Raw genomic sequence first — 22,768 nt, 5'->3', positions numbered from 1 at the left:
ACAGAAAGGGATATTTTTCTCTTTTTTATAATAAATTTTTTAATAATAAATTTTAACAAATAATAAAAACTGTCTTAAAAAAATATTTTATTATTTCTCATCTTTTAATTTATACATTACTACTAGTTTGTCAAACTTATATGATAAATTATATTATAAAAAATACTAAAAATACACTTATTAATACATTTTTTTAACACACTTTTTTATTTTTGATCTCTTCTTAATATTTTTATAATAAACATAAAATTTGTATGTAAACAAGTCAACTAAGATTTTATTTTTTAGTTTATATATTCCTTCCCATAATCTTATAATACCTGACTTATAGATGATATTTTTTTCCTCTTTATTTGAAAAAAAAAAAACAGAGGATGGAATAAAACAGTACAATCGACTAAAAAGAACTTTGATGAAAATTACTTAACCTCAATTGCTAACATTTTTAATTAAAGTACAATTTGAATAAACTTCTCCATAAGTACTTCTACGAATAAAAAATTAAGCAATAATATAAAGAACTTTTTTATCATGTTAAATTTAATTTATGTTTCTCTTTTTTTAAAAAAAAAAATTAACTTCTCTAAATCTTAACAAAATAAGTTATTATCACTCACAGAAGAAGTTTTATTTATTTGTTATATTTTATTTTTCTCTTATTTATAAATTCATCCGAATTGTACTTATTATTAATCTGGAATCTTCTTGCTATCCCAATTCTTTTTACAAGAAAATAATGTTTTATTTAGTTTATAAAACTTGAATAAATAATCACTCGATAAAATAATGTGCATTTTTTCTTTCCCTTTTGTTGCTAAAACAGGTTTTGGGGCCATCATAACATCGAAGAAGTAAAAGTTTCGTAAGCCCATTTGAAAACGGGCCAAACTCGTGAAGAGTAAAGGGCTGGGCTAACAGAAGGATAATAACGTCATTTAATCAGTGTTTGGGGGTATTCATAGTCTAGGGCTTAGTTTATTTATGAACCCTAAATTCTAAACTCTAGGGACAGCGTGCCGATTGCTTTTGGGGACGGAATCGCAGTGAATACGGAATCGCAGTGAATCCAACAATGGTATTACTCTTTGTCTACATTGATTCTTTTAGTCTTCTGCAGTATGCGTGTGTGTTGATTCCCAGTTTGCTACAGGAAGAAGAAAGGGATTTGGCATTATTCTCTCCCTCTCTCTCTCTGTTTTTTTAGATTAGCTTGGTCTTTTGTGGTTTTCGTGAGATAATAAGCTATTATGGTTTTCTGAACCGTTAAAGCGGTAATGAGTGGTGTAGGACAAATTAATCTGAAACACTAATGGGGAAAAGGTGTATACATGCATAGCATAGGAGTTGTGCTTATTTGAGGAGGTGGAAAATTGGGATTGGAGTTAAACTGTTTGGGGAAATGGAAAATTTTTTAAATTTAAATTCGTTGTTGCTTGATGAAGGGTATTTTTATGTTATTGGAGTAGTTAAAGTTGGGAATGGAGTGTAAATGAATTGCATTTTATTTTCAACCTTCCCACATATTTGTTATAATCTGTAATCCACATTCTAGAATTTCTGAATTTTACTGTTACTGTTTGGTATGTGTTATTTGTGTTGTTTTTTTTTTTTTTTTTTTTCTGAATTTGTACTTTTTATGTTTACTTTGGCTGTAGGTTCTCCTCATTCACCTTTATATGTCTTGGTTTTTATGCAGCCCAAGCAAATTCATGAGATTAAAGACTTCCTCCTCACGGCGCGGAGGAAGGATGCGCGCTCCGTGAAGATCAAGAGGAGCAGAGATGTGGTCAAGTTCAAGGTTCGATGCTCCAAGTACCTCTACACCCTCTGTGTGTTTGACCCTGAGAAGGCTGATAAGTTGAAGCAATCACTTCCTCCCGGTTAGTTTTTTAGATGTATTTTTGCTAAGATGTTATGTTTGTCTGATAATTCTCATTAACATGCAAAAACTAAGAATTTAAGGTGCACTTGTGAATTGCATAGATCTTATGTATTTCCTGTCTTTGGCCGTGGGTTGGAAGTTCAAAAAATGGTGGTGTTCTTCTTTAAAATGGGAAACTTATTGAGTAAAGAATAAGATTGCATCATGGCTAGAAAAAAACCGGGACAATATTTGCATGCCTACCATTTCATGTTTTTAAATGCTTTGTTTTCTCCCAGTTGAGAATTTTTTGCTTTTGATTAGGAAGATATGGCATTTGAGTTTGTGCCATTCAATCACATTTTTTATTATTTTTTTCAGGTTTGAGTGTGCAAGATCTGTGACTCTATATGATACAAAGGTGAAGAGTGAAGATCAAGTTTTGCTTTTGGAGTTGTGTCTCTTTTGTTGCCTAGTTGATTATCAGCTTATGATTATGATTACGAAGGATCGAACTCTTTTTATTTGGTATTAATGCAGTTTCAGCGTTATTTATCCAATTGATTAGAACTCTCCCCTGTAATTTTATATTCAATTCTTTTCGGTTGTTTGATCACTCTGGTTTTGAACTAAGCTATTAGGGGATTGCTGTATATGGTCATTAACGTGTTATTATTCATCAAATTCGACCTTGGCAAGCTTTAAGAAGGGAAATTAAATTTAATCCCTTCTACCAACACACTTTTTACCGACTGTGTTGCACCATTAAATTATCCACCCAACACCTACATAATTTATCATTAGTGGTTATCATCACCATCACGATAATAAGTATAAGAAACACGACAGTTAAATATTGCCATCGTCTCCGTCTTCCGTTTAGGTATGATGTCATCAGTTTCTGTGTGTGTGAATGGGTACACAATAAGAATATATTATAGTCAAACTTTATTGGAAGTTATAATATCTTACAAAATTTAAGTATTCATGAGTTTTAGCAACAAATTGATGATTTCTTCGTGTATTTTTTCGTATATGAGAATAGAAAAATTATTTATCAAAGTTGGGAGAATAAACACCGAAAGTTATTTGGAATCAGTCGTCAAAATAAAAGAAAAAAAAAATGAAAGTAATATGGCTTGATATAGAAAGTGAAAAACAGAGTAAAATACTTTTTAGAAAATAATTGGGCTTTTCAGTTTAGGATCTTGATATTTAAATATCACATAGGAAATAATTGATTTTTATCAACAGTGTGAAATTACTGGAAAAAGGTTGCGTTAATTTTTAAAAAACTTAATTTTTCTAAAAACATTTTAGGTAACGCATTTCTGATCTTGGGATTTAAACTAAAAAATGTTTCAAATAATTTATTTTGAAGTTCTTTTTGTGGACAGAAAGTGGTCTCTTTTCTATATTTTTTTTCATTATAAAAAGTTTTTTAATTTTTTAAATTGTGTTTCAAATAATTTTTTAAAGGAAAAGAGAAACACAAAATAAAATTGTAATCAAGGAAATAAAACTTAATGGGTAAAAATAACTATTTTCATCGAAGTTGTAATTGTAATATCAATATGTGAACACACATAAATATAATTAGAAAAGTTCAAAATAAAAAAAAAATGTGAAAAGGTTGCGATAGTAGGGTCTAGTCCATTTGACATAAATGTTATTACGTGCACTTAAAACACGTGAAAATGTGAAATTATTCTCTCGTCCTCAAGCATGTTGCAAGTGTTCCCTAGAGAAATATTTTTTTTTGTTTATTATTTTGAAAACATTGTGAAAATTACTGTTCATTTTTGTTTAATTATTTTTTAAAATAATTTATTTAAAATAGTAAACTTTTTAGAGTTTGTAATTAAAAGTTATTAACCTGTTTTTAGTAAAATTTTATTATTTTTTATTATATTTTTAATTAAATATTTATTACAGTATTCTTATACTTAAAAAAACAATAAATACTCTTTCTAAATTATATTAAGATATTTAAAAATATTTATATTTTTTAAAATATACTGTTAACTCTATTTCTAAAACTAATTATTATTTTATGCACACACAAACTCATTTTTTAGAATACGGTAGAATTTACTTTCTAATAATTATTTATTTTAAAATTATTCCTCACTTAACATTTTGAAATAAAAAATATTCAATATAATAAATTATAAATATAAATAAATATTAAAATAAAATTGTTTTAACTAATTCAAGCACACTTGTTGATTAAAATATAAAGAAGTTTACCAAATTAACTAAAATGAAAACTCAACGTCAACCATTAAACATATTTTAAATATTAGAATTTGCATTATTTTAATATGACTATTTAATTATTTTTTTTGTATTCATATTAAAGCTTTATCATAACATTCAATGAATATTCAAAATGAAAACAATCAATCTCTCTTTTTAAATATAAAGAATAATATTTTACAAAATAAACTGTTTTTTTTTCCTCTTGTTTGCGTTTCTTTTTATTCTAGTGGCTAATAAAAATGGATTAAAAAAGAGAATACAAATTTCAATGTTTTTTCTTTATTTGATTTAATTAATGATTAACAAATAAAAAGAAAAGGACAATTTAGAGCCCACACATGAAAACTTTCTCGCGAAGTTTGATGAGAAAGATGGGAGAATATGGGTAGCTCAGTGAAATGAGAAAATATCTCATTTTATTTTATTTTTATTATACGATAAGGGTTAGAATATTATTTGATATTTCTTCTTTATGACCACTAAAATTGAGAAATATCAAAATATATTTGTCATTAATTTTTTTATCTTAAATTATAAATTTAATTCTTTTACTTAAGATATTTAAAAATTAATATTTATAAAAAATACAATTTAATATTTACATAAATATATATTTTAATAATAATTCCTGCTATTTACAAAAGAAAGAAATTAAAACGTGAAAAAAATATTTGTATACAAAATTAAATATAACTTTTTAATAATATGAATTGAATAATAAATAAATTTCAGTTATAAAAATTAAATATATATTATAATTTTTAAAATACTATAAGATATCAACTTTAGTAAAAAGTATATATTGTTTTTATAACACGCTTATTTTTAATAATAAAAAATTACTTTTTCTTTTAACTTAAAACTAACTTTAAACTTTTAAAAGTATCAAACTTTTTACTAAAAAATAATAATTTTATTCATTTATTATCTAAAATTATAAAAATATAATAAATATCTACCATAATTTGTTATTTGAAGGCAATCTTAAGAATTAAAATTAAAATTTATATTTGTATTATTATGCTTTTAAAAATAAATTAATTAATGTCAATATTTTTTTATAATTTTTATTGTATATCAATTTTTATAAAATATTTAAAAAGGCCTTTTATATTAAATAAAATATTTACTATGTTTGAAAAATATAACTATATTAATAGCAAACAAATTATTATACTAGCAAAAGAAAATATAACTATATTAAATACAAGTATTTTTTTTAATGTTTTAATCTATTTTATCTGTCAACACAATAATTTTAAAAATAAATTATAATTTTTTAAAAGACTAATTTAAAAATATCAAATATAGAAACTAAATGTTTAATTTAACTATTTTAAATTTCTATTTATCCAATCAACATAAAAATCTATTTATTTTTTATTCATCTTCACTTTTTCTTTTGTTTTTACCCTAGTTTTTTAAAAATTTCTTCTTGCATGGAAACTAAAATGTCAAAGCTGATTTTAGTTGTAAAAAAATTGTAACACATTGACATTAATAATTGTAAAATAAATTAGCTTTACAAAAAAAAAAAAATTCCTCTTAAACATATAGCGTTTAGAATAAATAAATGTCAATAAATTTTTCAAAATCATATATTTTTTATAAAAATTATTTATCAAAATTTTAATTAATATTCTTGATACATTAATTAACAAAACTCTTAAAATAAAAGGAGTGCGAACACTTATTTTAAAAGTAGGTGCCTTCACATGTTAATGGCAATAGCAGAGACGACGATATGATGTCCTCTCTCTTGTTATAGACCTATGCGTGGACCCACTGCACCTCATGCTCTTTCATCTTAAGGAGATAGTGAAAAAATTCTTTTAAAAAAAAATTACATAAAATAATTTAAAAGCTCTTTCATCTTAATTACAATATTTATTACACTAATATAAATTAAAAAATTTACACTTTAAAAAATATTATATTTAATATGAACCTTTTATTTAATTTACATCTAATAATTTACAATTTATTATTTCATTAACTGTTAAGTATAAATTAAATAAAAAATTTAAATCGAGTATAAAATTTTTTTAAAGTGTAAAATTTTTTAAAATTACACTAATATGAACAAATTATTTCTCAATATATATTTTTACTATTAAATTTTTATTTACTTTTTCAATTTTCTTATACTTTGATATTCTAAATATCATATTGTTTCTATTTAAATGCTAGTTACTTGGATTCTTGTAATTATTTGAAACCAACATTGACCATTTTGCTTTCATATAATCATTTGCTATTGTAACAAGTGTGGCGTGGAAGCTTAAACTTGACACCTTTTTCTTTAATTAACTTTTGGAGGAAATAATAATCGCAACCACTTTAATATTTTACAAATTGTTGATTCTCTTCAACATTTTCATCCATACACAATCATTTCCTTACCAATCACTAACACTAACCTAAGATACCAAATCAATGCACCTTCTTAGATAGAAAAGGAGGAAAACCATAATTATTTTTTATAAAAATATAAAATTAAGTAGTAAAATATATTTTTTTCATGAGTTTAAATAATTTTATATTTTGAAAATCCCATATTTAAACCAGAAGATTTGTAATTGGCTTCTCTTCCTTAATTATTTGATAATTATGCATTCTATTTATCTAAGATATTTATTAGATTGTTGGGCCACTCACAATGTTGTCACATGTTCTGTTTCAAATATTTAGACCAAAGTACCCCCCGATAACAATACCACATTCTATAGTTTTACGGTCCCATGCTACAAATGAAACACAACTATTTCTAATTTTATATATAAAAAATTGAACATAATTTTATATATATGTAAGAATTTTATTTTTTATGATGGAAGAAAAGATATATTTTAGAATTTAATTTAAATATATTGATAGTTTCAACTTTTTTAATACTATCATTTAATTATATTAACACAAGTTATTGATTTATATAATAATTAATATAAAAAGTATGAATTATGAAAAAAAAAGCTATAAGATTGTTAAGTAGATGTATTTTTTTAATTTTATTTAAAAATAACTATTTTATTTAAATACATTTAAAATACAACTATTTCCTTTAAGTGATTACGTATTTTACAAAGTAAATGAATATTAGCCACTTATAAAAAAATATTTATTATTAAGAAAATATTACATGCAGTTTTATTCAGCGTATAATGAGAAACGTTAACTGTTCATTGCTTTCATTAAACAATATTTGTTCTTATATTTATTTATTTTGTATAAATAAAGGATAAGACTAACTGTTGTGCATCATTCACATATCTATCAGTTTCTGTCACAGAAAAAGGCTAATTTATGTATAGAACACACACATGTATAAAATTTGTGGCAATCAATTATTATTCAAATACTCCATGAACAATTCAAACGAATTGTACAATCAAAATTCTGATTTCTGCATCTGGATAATTAAGAAGGAGAATTTGGTAGTTGGTAATAAAAATTTTAGATGCTAGCGAGTAGAATATTAAAAAGAGGTTTTTGCATTGGGTTGTTGTTAACTCGACCACGTACGGAATTCACAAGTTTCTCCATCACATTGACTGGCTAGCAGCTACAACTATAAAAAAAAAAAACAAGATGATAACATTTTATTTATTGCCATAAGATAAACAATGCACTGTTCCACTATAATGTTTTTTTGGTAGCCGACAACACCACTACCTTGTTCTTAACACCACCCTTACCCTCACATGCACCTTCTTCCGTTCACCCCTATCTGCGTTATAGAATCGGAATCTTTTTGAAAAGGGTGGCCACCTTACTTGTAAAAACTCAAAATAAAAGTAATAACATTGACATAAAAATATAGTTCCGCTCATAATTTGTAATCCCCTTTTGATTTAGTGGCTCACCTTAGGTGAGTTTTATACATTTATACCAATTACCAAGTAACATTCTTCTCTTGGTTGCAAGAATGTAGCCAAAGCAAGAGTGGGTCAAGTTCAGGTTTCATTTTCTTGTATCAATTTATTTGCATGTGTGTTTAGATGTATTTGTCAGACACTGACAGCTCTTTGCATTTCAATCATGTAATAAGCCTAAGCTGCCAATTATACCCACTTACCTATTTTCTTTTAAAACCTTTATATCTAAATTCTTAGTTCCATTCTATGTCCAACCAGACAGAGAGAGCCAATGAATGTAGCTTCCACAAAACAATTGTGTTTTATCACCTTTTAAATTTTACTTCTTGGTGTAGACAAACAAAACTGTTATAATCATTATTATTATTAAGAATACACCCCAAACCTTTTACAAAGAAGAAATAATTCTCCCTTTTTTGGACTTCACATAATTGTCATAGGCTCTATGATTGTTACAGTCTAGCTTGTGTTTCTAGGAAAGTGGGTGGATTCTCCTTCTCATGTCCTAGCTGTACTACCCACTGATACAAACAAGAGTATAAAATTTCTTCATACTCTGGTTGGGAATTCCTTTTTGATAGCTTATTGCTGTCTTATTTGTTGTTCTTTTCTTGTATTAAAAAATTGCTACCAAAACTAAGTTCCTACTTTCTTAATTTGTTCAAAATCTGAAACATTTCTCAATGTATTCAATATTCTCTGGACTTGGATAGTCTATGATTAAGACCTTGCCTCAAAATTTCCCTCCCTGCAATTGTGGAATCCCCGAAAGGCCACATATTTTGTTTCAATTCAGATTTGGCATTGTATCAGTTGCTAATTTTGCTTAGAAAACGTCTACATTTTCCCTTGTTCAACTGGGTCTTGAGGGAAAGGCTAAAAAAGCTTCCTTTTTTTCTTCACATCTTCAAAACCCCATTTGGGTATTGGGAGAGTGATGCATATTAAAGCTTCCGAAACAACAAAAAATGGCAAATCTTGTTCCTGGGGTCCTTCTAAAGCTTATGCAGCACATGAACACAGATGTAAAAGTTGCTGGTGAGCACAGGTCCTCTCTGTTGCAAGTAGTGAGCATTGTTCCAGCACTTGCAGGGGGGGAACTGTTCCCAAATCAAGGCTTTTATCTCAAGGTTTCTGATTCCTTACATGCCACCTACGTTTCTCTCCCTGACGAGCATGATGATCTCATCCTCAGTGACAAGATTCAACTGGGTCAGTTTGTTTTTGTTGATCGTTTGGAAGCAGCTTCACCAGTTCCTATTCTTCATGGGGTTAGGCCTGTTCCTGGGAGACATGCTTGTGTTGGAACCCCTGAGGACATTGTTGCAACTCACTCACTTGGCTTCCTTAGTAATGATAACATTCACAAGAAAAGTGTTGGTTCTGGTTCCTTGGACTTAGAGAGGTCTAAGTCTCCTAGGAAAGTGTTGGGAAATCACCATGTTGGGGAGAAGGAGAAGAAGGACAAAGTAAGATTGAATGGTGGTGGTACTTATGAAGAGCATTTAGACAAGAAACCAGTGTTTTTGGCTAAAAGCAAATCTCAGACAACAAAAGCAGCAGCCAATGTTGTTGATGTGAAGAAGGAACCATTGGCAAGATTGAAGTCCTTGAATTCACGGTCCATTCCTTCTTCTCCTACTAGTTGCTATTCATTGCCTACTTCTTTTGAGAAATTTACCAATGGAGTCAAACAACAGGCAAATATCAAGGGAGTGGAGAAACTAACTGCTAAGGTGGGAGTGGTGGAGATAGGAAAGGGTGTTCGCGGCGTAAGTCCCCCTGGGAAGAGAATTTCTGTGGGAAATCCAATCAGAAATTTGGTTCATGGATTTGAGCTTGGTGCTAAGGCTCTGCGTAAGAGTTGGGAAGGGAATATGGAAGTCAAGAATAAAGACACATCCAAATTAAGGGCAGCCAAGTGTGATCCTAAGCCTGAGGTTTGTAGCTCAGTAAGTGTGATTCACTATTTATCTTTCTGAACAACTCATAATGTCAAACACTGAGGCTTGTAGATTTAATTTCATGCATTTCTTGGAAAAAAAAAAAAGAAAAGAATATGTTAACTACTTTGCCATATGGTGGTGTCTCTTTGAGATATCTGTATTTTATTGCCTTTATTTTTTGAGTCAATCAAACAATTATGTTCTCCTTTTGGCATTATGATGTTCCAGACTCCTAGGAGAAGTACTTCAAATGAAAAGTTGCCCTCTAAAGAGGAAAGCAAGGCAAAAACGCCAACGAAGTCCTCTAAGGAAGAGCACAGGACTCTTGCATCTACAAAGAAAGTTACTGCTGAAGGAACTATGGAGGAGCAAGAAATGTCAAGTAAGCAAAGAATTTCTGTTGGAAAGAAATCATCAGAAGTTTCTAAAACTGGACTCCCCGGAAACTGGCTCAAAATTTCTCCAAATAGTAGAAAAGTGACAGATGCAAGTGTTCAATGGGCTTCACTCCCATCATCAATTGCAAAGCTTGGGAGGGTATATGCCCTTTAATCTCCTTCGTTTTTAGTTTTAGCTTCTTTTACTCTCTGCTGTCAAAGTTTATACTGCCGAGTGCTGAAGATAATTGTTTGCAATCTTCACTTGCAGTTTTCATTGATACGTTTGAAATTCTGTTAAATACTGGGACACTGTTAAAAAATGCTATCTGTTTATGACTTGTTAGTTTTGTACCTACTTTTATTTGCATGTCCACCGCTCTTGAGGGCAAGGTGAGAGTGAAAAGCTAATGGGACAAATTCAACCAATGTATATCATGAGTTTTATTGAAGTTATTGTCATGACATCATATAAATACATATATGATAAGTATGCAGCAAAAATATTTTTGGATCATGTGATTGGTTTATTCTTAGGTTTTCCGAGTCTGACATAGTAAAATGTTTTCTGCCCATGTTTCCATTTCTATCTCCTTAACCACTGGATGCATTATTTATTACATTATATGATTTAGTGAGTTCTGCTGTTTGGACAAGAAGTTCTGTGACTGTTATGTTTCATTATTATTTTATGTCTTTATGTCTGTGACAGGAAGTAATGAAGCACAGAGATGCAGCACAGTTGGCAGCAACTGAGGCTATACAAGAGGCTGCCGCTGCTGAGAGTTTGTTGCAATGTCTAAGGTACGATGTATATATTCATGTGAATAACTTTACTCAATTAATTCTAATGGACTACTAAATTTTTTAGACTTTTGTTCAGTAATTCAGATCCTTAATGTTTCTAAATGTGGTTGAGATTTTGGACGGCTTACGTCAGGAAATTGCAATTTAGATTTTAAACCAAGATATATAACTGATATAGGCTTGTTTTGGTAAATTTGTTATCTATTGAAGCAAAGCATCTCTAGAGGATTTTCAAAAAATAATAAGTGATTTATGCTGATACCAATGTATTAATGATGATACTTTTGATGAACTATGTGCAATTTTGGTTGCATATAAATCCATATGATTTACCAACATCAATATTGAATTGAATCTGAAGAATTTGGGATGGCAACTTGAATCCTAAGCTTTAGTAATATTAATGATAAGGATTTTCTTTGCCATTTTGTCCTATCTGGAGTAACATTTCTCCTGATCCATTATTTGTAGTAATGGGGGAGACTTTTTGGATATATTTCAAAAGAATTTTTTATGCTCATGTCATATACACATTTCACAAGAATGCTGAAAATATTGTAACATAATCCATTTAGGTAAGCTAGTTAATCAATCTACACCAATATTCAGGTTTAACCATAGATGTTTTATCATCTTCGACAACTACTCTTCTATTGAGTGGTAGGAATGATTGTGTCACCCTCCTGCAATGCAGCATACCAAGTTGTTTCTGACACTTCTTTTGGGATGTTTCTGGCAGTGTATACGCGGAGCTAAGTAATTCTGCCAAGGAACATCACCCGCAGCCAGCAATAGAGCAATTTTTATCTCTCCATAGCAGCCTAAATAATGGGCGGACAATTGCTGACTCCCTATCTAAATCCATTCCAGATGGTTCATCTCCAGATAGTGAAAGATGCATAACAGAAGCAGCACTAAAAATCAAAACAGATAGACATAAACTTGCAGCTTCGTGGGTCCAGGCTGCTTTATCCACCAACCTATCATCCTTTTCGGTCTATAACCGAGAACCTCTATCAACCAGGCTTCAAGTTTCATCAAATTCTCAAAATCAAAAGAATATCTTGAAAAACAAGCCAATACTAGTCCTAGAAAATTCAAGGGAAGATGCTCCATCAAAATCTCATGGAAAAACACGTCATTCCAAACTTGGCTCACAAGGAACTCCTCGCAAATCAAGTGACATGTTAGCAAATGGACACAAACAACTAGTCCAACCACCAGTGCCATGGGCTAGAGGAAATGGCCTTGATGAGGTGGTTAATTTGGCCGAGATGCTGCAGTTGCGGTCACGAGACTGGTTTTTGGTGTTTGTTGAGAGATTCCTGGACACTGATGGGGACACTGGCTTGTCAAACAATGGCCAGATAGCAGGTATGCTCTCTCAACTAAAAAGTGTAAATGATTGGTTGGATGAGATAGGGTCAAGCAAGAATGAGGGAGAATCATGCCAGATACCGGCTGAGACGATTGATCGGCTGAGGAAGAAGATATATGAATATCTTCTTACACATGTTGAATCTGCTGCTGCTGCACTGAGTGGTGGATCACAATCATCACCTCAGATCCAAACAGCAGAGATCAAAGGCAAGAAATGATGAATAAGTACATAGCTTAGCTCACTTAAGGATGCTGTATTTATGGTGGCATAAGAAGAAACTTGGTCACCAAAAGTTGTTTTAAGAAGCAAGGTGCCTCTTCCCTTCAGTTTCACACACCAAAAAATGAATTCACTTTTTCCACTAGTCCTTTTTGTACATAAAAATCCTGCATGGGTTTTGAGGTATAGATGGAATGCTAATTATTTATCTGGGGAAGTAGCAAATATGATTTGGTGAGGATTCATTTCATTTCCTTTTACTAAGTTATTGTTCATATGAAATTACACACATTGAAACAGTGGAGGATATTATCATATAAGCAGAAATGGTATGTGCTTTGTCTTGTCTCTTGTCTCTTGTCTTCATTGTGGTTCTTTGTTATTCCTCCCAAACAATAAACATTTGGTTATCAAGACATGACAGTGATATTATAACTTGTTAAGTACCTGAGCCCACTGAGAAGAAACTTCGAATGGTTGAACCAATATTAATGTTTTAAAAATTAGAACTGTTACTGAACTAAAAAAAAAAACGATTTATGATATTAGTTTGATCATAGTTAAATAGTGCTGGAGCTAAAAATTATTATTCAAAAACATTTAAACCGAACAATATATAAAAAGCCGCATACCTTTTACCAGACTACATATGCCGCATAACAATGCAAGTTATGCAACTTTAATTTATATATTGAAAATGTTTAAAATTTTATTTAAATAAATATGTATTTTTTATTAAAAAATTATTTAAGTTTAACAAAATCTATCATGTGTTTATTGTCGGAAGGGGGGTTTGTAGTTTTGTGATAATGATTATAGTTGCTCTCTTTCTTATAACTTCCATATTCGATGATCGCATGTAAACAATACGAGCTTTGTCGAAAAGTAGCAAATTACCTTTCTCTTTTTGTGGAAACACAATAACTCACTGCCAAATCCTAACGTTGACACTTAACTAACGATTAAAGACAGTGTCCTCGCCAACGTGGCATGAAATTGCACGATTAGTAAATTTTTTAAATTACTTAAAATACAGGTTAACGCATGGAATCCATTAAATAATATTATTTATTTATAATTTATCCTTACAAATTTTGTTTAAAATATTTAAATAATATTAATTTAAATTTGTTGTATGTTTCAACGTTGTTAAATGATTTTATAAATATCTTTAAAATATAATTTTACTTAATAAATTATTTTAATTCAATTTATTTTTGAGAAACAACAATTTCTTTTCCTTTAATAAAATTTGAATATTTGAACGTGAATGTAGAAATGGAATAGAGGGGTGTTCTAGAAAGTACCATTCCTTCGTTATTTTAAATTAGTATGTCTAAAGTCTTGACATCTCAACGCAACTCAACTCTCAGAGCTGAAATTCGAAGCTCCGAAGGAATGAGATGGCCATTAGTAACACTATTCACCTCTTCAAGCTCTTCCTCTTCCTTCTAACTCTTCACTCTTCCCTCGCCGAGATTTTCTTGGAAGAGAAATTCGAAGGTAACCCTCCATCCTCATCCTTCACTTCATCAAACGACAATAATTATCGATTTATTTATTTATATATTGATTTTTTCAGATGGATGGAAGAGTCGTTGGGTATTGTCTGATTGGAAAAGGAGTGAAGGAAAAGCGGGTACCTTTAAGCATACTGCAGGAAAATGGTCTGGAGATCCTGATGACAAAGGTATCTTCATGATCCAATGTGCCATTCACTTCAGTTGACTTGAATTGTTGACTAATTTCCTCAGTGATTTTAGTTTTGGATTGTTACACACGTGATTCTTGCAGGTTTGCAGACATATAATGATGCCAAGCATTTTGCAATATCTGCGAAGATAGCAGAGTTTAGCAACAAGAACAGAACCCTAGTGGTCCAGTATTCTATTAGATTTGAGCAGGATATTGAATGTGGTGGCGGTTATATTAAACTCCTTTCTGGTTATGTCAATCAGAAGAAGTTTGGTGGTGAAACCCCTTATAGGTTTCTTACCTTTTTTTATCCTATGTGCATTTTCCTTGTTTTGTATGTTTTTATTTAGAGGAATTTTAGGGTATATTGCTAAGTGGGTTGGAAAAAAAAAATGCGCTTTTATAGTTTAGTTTGTCACTGTGGTGAGAAAGGAAAGTTATGATTGGACTTGCATTTGTTTGATGCAGTTTGATGTTTGGACCAGATATATGTGGCTCGCAGACGAAGAAACTCCATCTTATACTATCTTACCAGGGGCAGAATTACCCTGTTAGAAAGGATTTGCAATGCGAAACTGACAAATTGACTCATTTCTATACATTTATTCTGAGGCCCGATGCCTCTTATAGTATCCTTGTTGATAATCGAGAAAGGGATTCTGGAAGCATGTACACTGATTGGGATATTCTTCCTCCAAGGAAAATCAAGGATGTCAATGCAAAAAAGGTACTGCTTTGGGATTAGAGTTAGTGGGTTGAATTGGCCTGCATTTGTGTCTCTTGTTTTATTTGAATTTGAACTATGAATGTGTGTTATTGCAGTTTTAAGATGATGAGGTGCAATGCTATTAGTTATTGCTGTCAAAGGTTATACATTCAGAAACAACTTAAACAAAAATTCTGTGGGATTCTTTAATTGAGATAGGAGACACTTTGGTTATTTTCATGTATGTCGTCTATCAATCTACCTATTGTGTGAAATTTTTTGTTGTCACTATTGCAGCCGGCAGACTGGGATGATAGAGAGTACATTGAGGATCCTAATGATGTCAAACCAGAGGTACTTTATTGGTTCCCCTCTACACCCTAATCCTCTGCTGGTAACTTGTAATTGTTCATCAAGTTTGCCAGATGCCTTCACCTTTAGCTTTTGTAGTATTTGCATTCACACGAAAACCTTTAGGAATTTCTACAGCAGTATGAATTTCTCATTTCAGTTTAACTTTAATGTCCACATGAACAATAGGCAATATCTGCTACAACTAGCCCAGCTATTAGCAAAATTTATTTGTTTTTGTATGGAAGAGGTTCCTATTTGCAACAAAAAAAAAGTATTTATAAAATTATAAGCATGGTTAGCAGTACATTTTCATTAATTACTCTTGTAAGTTTTGTCAATTGTCACAAATGATGTCAAACTTCTGCATATACTGCTTATTTTTTTCTCAGTCCCCTGTTATGAGCATTAGATTATTTATTTGAATGGATAAATAAACAAAAGGTAGATTCTATTGACAATAGAACATAAATTTAACAATTTTTTTCCAAATAAATTTTGATGGCTGACCTCTGCTAGAAAAGGTTTCAGAAAGAAATAATGTCAAAGTGATTTTTAGTTGTTATATTTTTATGTGCTTCCTTCTACTTACCATTTTTTTTTTATATTGCAGGGATATGATAAAATTCCAGCTGAAATTCCTGACCCAAAAGCCAAGAAGGTTGATTCATTTATTGCATATTTTGAATTTGAAAAATGCTTGAAATATGTAAATGGATATTAAAACCTCTATTATTGGGAGAGGACATAATTTAGCATGGGCTTTTGAATACTCTTTTTCTTTTCTTCTTGTTTAATTCTTTGTTTGAATAGCCTGTTGACTGGGATGATGAAGATGATGGACTATGGAAGGCCCCTAAGGTTCCTAATCCAGCATACAAAGGACCATGGAAACGCAAGGTTCTTCAATCTACACACATGAAAGTTGGACTCGTTCTTTTTTTATGCTTTCTAATTGTTGAAAATTGTTGAGCTGCAGAAAATCAAGAACCCCAACTACAAAGGAAAGTGGAAGACTCCTTGGATTGATAACCCAGGTAGATTTATCTGATAAGCTGGTGATTTCTGTTATTAGAATCCAGAAATAAGCTTCAAAGCATTAATTGGGTGGTAAAGATAAGTAAAATGCTTATATTTTTAGGATATGTCATTTATGTTTATGTAGCTTGTAGCTCTTGAAAATATAAATTTTTCGTTGTCTTTGCCCATTTCCTGCAGAATTTGAGGATGATCCTGATCTTTATGTTCTCAAACCAATAAAGTATGTGGGAATTGAAGTGTGGCAGGTGTGTGTGTATTGTGTTCCTTTATGTATAGCTTTTGTTCTTCCTCTTTATATTTGGTTGAGGAAGCATTTGGAAGAGCTTATTTTAGCTTATGAAAGTGCCTTATGGCTTTCATAGAACCACTTTCTTGCTTAGTTTAGTAAGCTTCACAGTTAACTTATGAACAAGCGCCCATTTAATAAAAGCTATAGAATAGGTGTTAGATTAAATTGTTTACTCAAGCACGCCCTAAGTATGAACTGTCTAGAAAATTTGATGTAATTGAATATTTAGCTATTGCTGAATATTTGAAGTGTGATAATATTATGTTTTGAAATTTTTAGGTGAAGGCAGGTTCAGTTTACGACAATATCTTAATTTGTGATGACCCACAGTATGCAAAGCAAACTGTGGAAGAATTTATGGCTAACAATAGAGAGGTGAGTGTTTGCTTTCAGACTTTGTGAATTGTCTCTGCCATTTTAGTTTTTTAGGAACTAGGAACCATAGTGTTTGCATTCTCATTGTGTGTAAATTCTCAGGCTGAAAAAGAAGCTTTTGAAGAAGCAGAAAAAGAAAGAAAGGCTCGAGAAGAAGAGGTGATCAATCAAAGCCAGAGTGCTTAGCATTATTTTGATATTGTGATGCCAAAATCATACTTGTTATCTTACTTCCATATGGCACCAATACCACTTGCTGTTATGATTATGTAGGAAGCACAGAGAGCCAGAGAAGAGGGCGAAAAGAGGAGGAGGGAGAGGGATCATAAATATGGAGATAGGAGGCGCCGCAGAAGGGTAAACTATTTTTCCTCCTGATTGCACACCAAAATTTTGTTCTGCGATGTATATGCATTTCTTAACTTTGCTGGGTCTGGTTTATCTTTTCTATTTTTCACGGTAGGAATTGATAGTAGAGTGGGTAAGGAACAACTTATACAGTGGGCTTTTTTCGTCCATCTTTCGGTACCTTTGTGTTTAAGAGGAGATCAAACATATGCAATATATAAAGCTTATTGAATTGAGATTGCTTTCATCATTGTGCTACTCTTTCCTTTGAAGTTCAAAACATGTAGTTATGCCAATAAATTTGTCTTGAAAGTTCCAGCTGGACTGGTGGGGAGAGAGCATTTAGGCATTCCCCCTAGATGTTAAAAATAGTGAAAGAATTGTTTAGTTTAGAGGACATGTAAGAAAGAGGATCTATGCAGGTTTCATGTTTAAAACTAGCTTGGAAAACTTTAGAGCTATAAACATAGCAAACCAACAGTTACTTGAGTTTTCGTCTCTCTTTAATTCCCAGGCCAATTCATGTAATTTTATTTGGCCTTCAATTCAAATGGGTTTATGATCACTTAATGCTTATGGGCTATTAATCTAATTCTAAGACTTTGTTTTGCAGCCTGATCCCCACGATTACATGGACGATTATTACCATGTAAGCCTTTAATTTTGTTACTAATATTTATTTGAAAATGCCTTTTAATACTTTATTGCTTTCCGTTATTCATGTAATGATGTGTGAACTCGTTGCCATTTAGACATCAACCTTGTCCATATCCACTCAAATACAACCAAGATATTTGCAATAAGAAAGACGTTACATTGTACAAAGTAGTACAAACAGAAACAAAGTAAAGCTAAATAAAAGCATTATTCAAACTTAAGATGTATACCTTCTAGCTGTGACATCAAAGTCATTGATTAAGTCTATCTCTTCAACACCTTAAAATTGGCAAAATATATTGAAAATAAACAATGATTTGTAATTTCTTGATTTTTTGAGACGTAAGCATAAAACGAGCATGTAAAATTTTTTAAAATCCTTATCATCCTGCGGTCCTGCCATAGCTTGGGATTATGGTGAGGGATATAATACTCTGCGAGACCGTTCCCAGGTAAGTTGTCAAGTAGTTATTGAATGTTAGTTATATTTAATGAGTTTTCAAACATGTTAAATGTGTTTTTTTTGCTTAAAACGCTTCCATTATGTAATTCACATACCATTAACATCATTCCACTCCTTTTTCCTATCTTTCATCAGAATCGATGATCCCTCTCAATTCATGCTAGTGCATGTTTGAATTAGTTTAATTTAAACAAGTCATTGATTTTTATTTAACTTAACATGAGAGCAGGGTGTCTAATAAGTATTAAATATTTTATCTCACAATTTGTATGGAAGCCATAAGGATACTAATATTTTATGGTACAAAATGCAACTTTTTGTAAGATCTGTTTAATCTGTAGACTTTGGTTTTCTTCAAAAAACTTTGGGTAATGGTCGATTTTTCATTACTCTTAGTAGTATTAAATATGCCTTTCCTTGATCATTGACTCTTTCAGGATGAACTTTGAAACGTGCACCCTGAGTAGGTGGTCGCTACGTAATTGCAGCAATAAAATGCATCTTTGATTGTTGCGAATTGTAGGACCAAAGCTACAATTGCACTGACTCTGCCAAGCTGTTCTGAACTGTACCATCTGAGAAAATATGAACGTCAGCCATTTTGTTAACTCCATTTCTTTTGGATTATTATTAGGTAACAGCTGGTCAGCTGCTACTGTATTTTCGATTATTGAAGGTTGGAATTAAAACTCTCTATCTGTATTCTGTACCCAAAAGGAATATATATTTGGGTATATTCTCTCTATATATTTTACTCTTATCGGCAGAAATACTTTTTATCTTACCATAGCTGATCTGGTTGGGATTGGCATTAACAGAGTAAGTAGGGGAGTGAGAATTTTCTCGTACTTTTTCTTTTAGGGATAACTTTCTTGAATGGACATGGGTTTTAATAACTAGTATAGGTTTATAGGGTTATTTATAAGATGGATTAAAATGTAATATCTTTGCAGTTGTGTTGCCACTTGGTTGTGTTTTTTTTTTTTTTAAATCATTGTTTTTTCCTCATAAGGTTATTTATAAGTTAGATTCATCTTAGTGATGTTAACACAAGTTATTGTTATCATGAGCACATTTAGATAAAATTTTGCTATTTTTTACTAAAAACATTAACGCTAATGGAAAGATTATTATTATTAAAATGTTTTTTAGTTAAAGATTTGTTGTAAAACAAAAGGAAAGTTTTTAACCAAGGGAACACACAGTTGACTAAAAAAGAAACCCAAGTGAACATGCCGAGTCCTATATTGAATAAAGGAATGGCAACAGGTAAAATAAAATTTTGGTAGTGTATAACAACATTTTATCTCCGTACCTGTAATTTTTAGAAAGTTAGAAAGTACTTGTTGCCCTGTTCATACTCATGTTAGTAATTTTAATATACATCTCTATTTGATTATATAAAAATAATATAATAAAAATGTAAATTTAAAGTATAACTCGATTGAGACTGTTCATTTTTCTATTCAATTTTAGTTGTAAAATATAAGTAATGTATAATTGTATAATATATTCGTTGTATTTATATAGATGGATGCATGTCATGAGATGGGTATTGTATTCATTCTCGCATGCATGTTTACAAAAAATAAAAATATATTATAGGGCTAAAATAGAGTTTTAAATTTTCTAAAAATATGTTTTTTATTTAGTTCTTTATTTTTAACTTTAAATAACAAAACTTTTAAAAAAAAATAATTCTTGTTAGTAACTTTTTATTATTATTTGCTTACGTAACATCCAATTTCAAGAAACTTTCTACTCTTTTTTTTTTTTTTCATTTATTCATTCGTATATTTTATTGGAGTGAAAAATATGATGATGATATAAAACAATACAACTGTTTGAACTAAAACAGGAGCTGAAATAACAATGAAGAAAAAGGTGGAAAGGAAAAAAATAAATTTGTTTGTAAGTTAAAAAATGAAATGAATAGATTTATGATAGAATTGGGAAATAAAGACATTTGGTGATGATGCATATGACGGCATCACATGGTTGTAAAATAAAGCAGTCGGTGGCATTGTGGAACATGTTAGCCACATACACACTTTCATAGTAACACAATCATCATTCATCATTTCACCAACATGCTCCCCATTCTAATCTCCACCTCAACTTCCCCACCTCCACGTGAATATGTCTACAATATTATTTCAATTACTTTCAATTTTCTGCTTATATGTTAAGTCTCATTATTTGTTTAAAATCATTTTATTTAAATTGGGTAGATGATTGTGACTACTAAAATAATTTTATTTAATATTACAATTTTTTTTTTTATTTCTCAATGTTAAAGAGGGGGGTAAAGAGCATGTTTATTGTGAGTTATCAATGAAGAACATAAATAGGCAAGTGAATATTATTTATTATATTAAAAAGAAAATAACTTATTGAAAAATAAAAAAAATGTTTAATATACTTATTAAATATTTTTTTGCAAGTGCCTCTGTGACACTCGTTTATAAAATTTTAAAAAAGCGAATATAATGTTTTCGAAATAAATTAAAATACTTAATAGGATATGTTTGACGCTTTTGCAGCATTTACTTTCGTGGTTTGACTACACTCGTGTTTTTAATTGATGTATTTGAAGATTTTTTTTATGAACTTAACTGTAATTAAAAATAGACACATTACTAATCATTGATTATTTGTATTCTTAATTTCATAAATTATTTTAATTTTTATTGTCATTTTATATTAAAATAACCTTAAGTGAATAACATTTCTGTAAAGCTCAAGGCTAACATTTATGGTATGAAGGTAACGATAAATTATATTTTTTTATGGAGAGGATTATCGTATGAAAATAGGTTATGTTTGGTGATATATTTTTTATTTATTAAAAATACTAAATTATGAGTGAGACTGATTAAATTTAAAAAAAAATTTACATAATTTAATTATTTTTAATGAAATTAAACTAATAATAAAAAATATATTTATAATATTTCTCTTATAAATATATTGCCTATTATTTCTTCTGACTTTAACATCCTTTGTTATTGGAAATAATGGTGGAGTCTGGAGACTATTAAAATAAAAGTATATTTAAGATCTTCAACCATTGGAACAACCATCTTCCACTAAAAATTAGACAGCCATAATAAAGTTGGGAAGAGGGATTTGGATAGAGAGATGTGTAAATAAACATTCTGAAAATATTTTTATCTTTGATTTAAATTAAATACTTGTATGTAAATTTATCATTTCAATTAAATTTTTATTTTTTAAAATATTTGTTTCAGTTTCCCTTTGCCTGAAAAGAAAATTCCCATTTTAGTGGATCTCACTGTTTTATTAATTTATTTCCTATCATCATTTTCATTATAATGCAAAGGATTAAAACTAATAAATCATATAATTTTATTTAAATCAATTTTAATTTAAAATAACCTTTCTAAAACTAATTTTATTATATCTTGATAATTTTTTTTTATCTTTTTAAAACAAATATTCAACAATAATATTTATTTTAGTAGAGTAAATTTATTTTTGTCAAAATTTCCTGGGTTTTATATTCTTAATTATTAAATTTAAGATATTTATTAATACGTTTGGTATAATAATTTTTTTAAAGGGTAAAAATGTAAAATTATTATCACTAATTAAAAATAAATTATTAAAAATATAAAAAGATGTAAAATAAATTCCAGAATAATTGAAATATATTATATTGTTGATATTTTAACACTAAATGTTACATTTTGAAATACATTTCACATTACAAAGGAGTGAGTATTTTTTTTTATTATTGTTTACGATAACTCTTATCAAATCTAAATAAGAAAAAAATTAATACATTTTCATATACAGTTGGTTTAATGTTAAATTTTTTATTCTAAATTAATTTTAATGTAATTAAAAGGTGTAATAGTTTATATATATATTATGAACTGTTTAATCTTTGTTTTTGTTAAAATTTAAGAAGAAGAAAGCAAAATTGGCTAGTTGTCCACGTGGAGTACAAAAAGAATACGCGTGTCACATGGTATGCAGACAGAAAGGAGCATAATTAAAATCTAAACTTCAATGAACCTTACTAGTAATAGTAATAGAATATTAAAAGAATTTAACTAAAATATATTCATAATGTAATTTTTTATATTTTT

The 22,768-nt window shown here is 29.7% G+C and overlaps 3 protein-coding genes across 7 annotated transcripts; all 3 read left to right on the top strand.

Annotated features, from left to right (window-relative positions):
* Positions 1 to 952: 952 nt before the first annotated feature.
* Positions 953 to 12,630, top strand: LOC113864486 (60S ribosomal protein L38-like). 2 transcript variants are annotated; one of them, XM_027498248.1, is made up of 4 exons: positions 953 to 1,075; positions 1,697 to 1,880; positions 2,243 to 2,328; positions 12,619 to 12,630. In XM_027498248.1, the coding sequence occupies exons 1-3, from the start codon at positions 1,073 to 1,075 to the stop codon at positions 2,263 to 2,265; spliced, it is 210 nt and encodes a 69-aa protein (XP_027354049.1). In that variant the 5' UTR covers positions 953 to 1,072; the 3' UTR covers positions 2,266 to 2,328; positions 12,619 to 12,630. The 2 variants fall into 2 exon arrangements, with proteins under 2 accessions (XP_027354049.1, XP_027354048.1); XM_027498247.1 differs by lacking the exon at positions 953 to 1,075 and having other exon boundaries at positions 1,691 to 1,880.
* LOC113864484 lies at positions 8,258 to 13,029 on the top strand. Of its 3 annotated transcripts, none has more exons than XM_027498242.1 (4): positions 8,258 to 9,938; positions 10,173 to 10,481; positions 11,034 to 11,125; positions 11,868 to 13,029. In XM_027498242.1, the coding sequence occupies exons 1-4, from the start codon at positions 8,967 to 8,969 to the stop codon at positions 12,724 to 12,726; spliced, it is 2,232 nt and encodes a 743-aa protein (XP_027354043.1). In that variant the 5' UTR covers positions 8,258 to 8,966; the 3' UTR covers positions 12,727 to 13,029. The 3 variants fall into 3 exon arrangements, with proteins under 3 accessions (XP_027354043.1, XP_027354042.1, XP_027354044.1); XM_027498241.1 differs by having other exon boundaries at positions 8,258 to 9,950; XM_027498243.1 differs by having other exon boundaries at positions 8,258 to 9,956.
* Positions 13,030 to 14,075: 1,046 nt separating this feature from the next.
* On the top strand, positions 14,076 to 19,471 carry LOC113864485 (calreticulin-3). Of its 2 annotated transcripts, XM_027498244.1 has the most exons (14): positions 14,076 to 14,231; positions 14,311 to 14,418; positions 14,523 to 14,715; positions 14,892 to 15,150; positions 15,427 to 15,483; positions 16,094 to 16,141; positions 16,294 to 16,380; positions 16,460 to 16,517; positions 16,699 to 16,766; positions 17,090 to 17,185; positions 17,288 to 17,344; positions 17,459 to 17,542; positions 18,147 to 18,182; positions 19,091 to 19,471. In XM_027498244.1, exons 1-14 carry the CDS (start codon positions 14,132 to 14,134, stop codon positions 19,100 to 19,102), a joined length of 1,263 nt encoding a protein of 420 aa, XP_027354045.1. In that variant the 5' UTR covers positions 14,076 to 14,131; the 3' UTR covers positions 19,103 to 19,471. The 2 variants fall into 2 exon arrangements, with proteins under 2 accessions (XP_027354045.1, XP_027354047.1); XM_027498246.1 differs by lacking the exons at positions 16,460 to 16,517; positions 19,091 to 19,471 and having other exon boundaries at positions 14,094 to 14,231; positions 16,294 to 16,361; positions 16,697 to 16,766; positions 18,147 to 18,194.
* The last annotated feature ends 3,297 nt before the right edge of the window (positions 19,472 to 22,768 follow it).

The sequence above is a fragment of the Abrus precatorius genome, unplaced genomic scaffold (genome assembly GCF_003935025.1).
Source record: "Abrus precatorius isolate BTA unplaced genomic scaffold, Abrus_2018 Scaffold4, whole genome shotgun sequence".
NCBI classification, from domain to species: domain Eukaryota; kingdom Viridiplantae; phylum Streptophyta; class Magnoliopsida; order Fabales; family Fabaceae; genus Abrus; species Abrus precatorius.
The sequence above is the reverse complement of the archived record's forward strand: the minus strand, read 5'-3'. Positions and strand labels throughout refer to the sequence as shown.

Excerpts from the sequence above, each read along its gene's own strand:
- LOC113864485 (XM_027498244.1), top strand. The coding sequence starts at position 14,132 with ATGGCCATTAGTAACACTATTCACCTCTTCAAGCTCTTCCTCTTCCTT. Across the intron at positions 14,232-14,310 it reads CTTGGAAGAGAAATTCGAAG|ATGGATGGAAGAGTCGTTGG; the intron begins GTAACCCTCCAT and ends TGATTTTTTCAG. Across the intron at positions 17,543-18,146 it reads ATAGGAGGCGCCGCAGAAGG|CCTGATCCCCACGATTACAT; the intron begins GTAAACTATTTT and ends TTTGTTTTGCAG.
- LOC113864486 (XM_027498247.1), top strand. The coding sequence starts at position 1,691 with ATGCAGCCCAAGCAAATTCATGAGATTAAAGACTTCCTCCTCACGGCG. Across the intron at positions 1,881-2,242 it reads GAAGCAATCACTTCCTCCCG|GTTTGAGTGTGCAAGATCTG; the intron begins GTTAGTTTTTTA and ends TATTTTTTTCAG.
- LOC113864484 (XM_027498243.1), top strand. The coding sequence starts at position 8,967 with ATGGCAAATCTTGTTCCTGGGGTCCTTCTAAAGCTTATGCAGCACATG. Across the intron at positions 10,482-11,033 it reads CAATTGCAAAGCTTGGGAGG|GAAGTAATGAAGCACAGAGA; the intron begins GTATATGCCCTT and ends TGTCTGTGACAG. Across the intron at positions 11,126-11,867 it reads AGTTTGTTGCAATGTCTAAG|TGTATACGCGGAGCTAAGTA; the intron begins GTACGATGTATA and ends TGTTTCTGGCAG.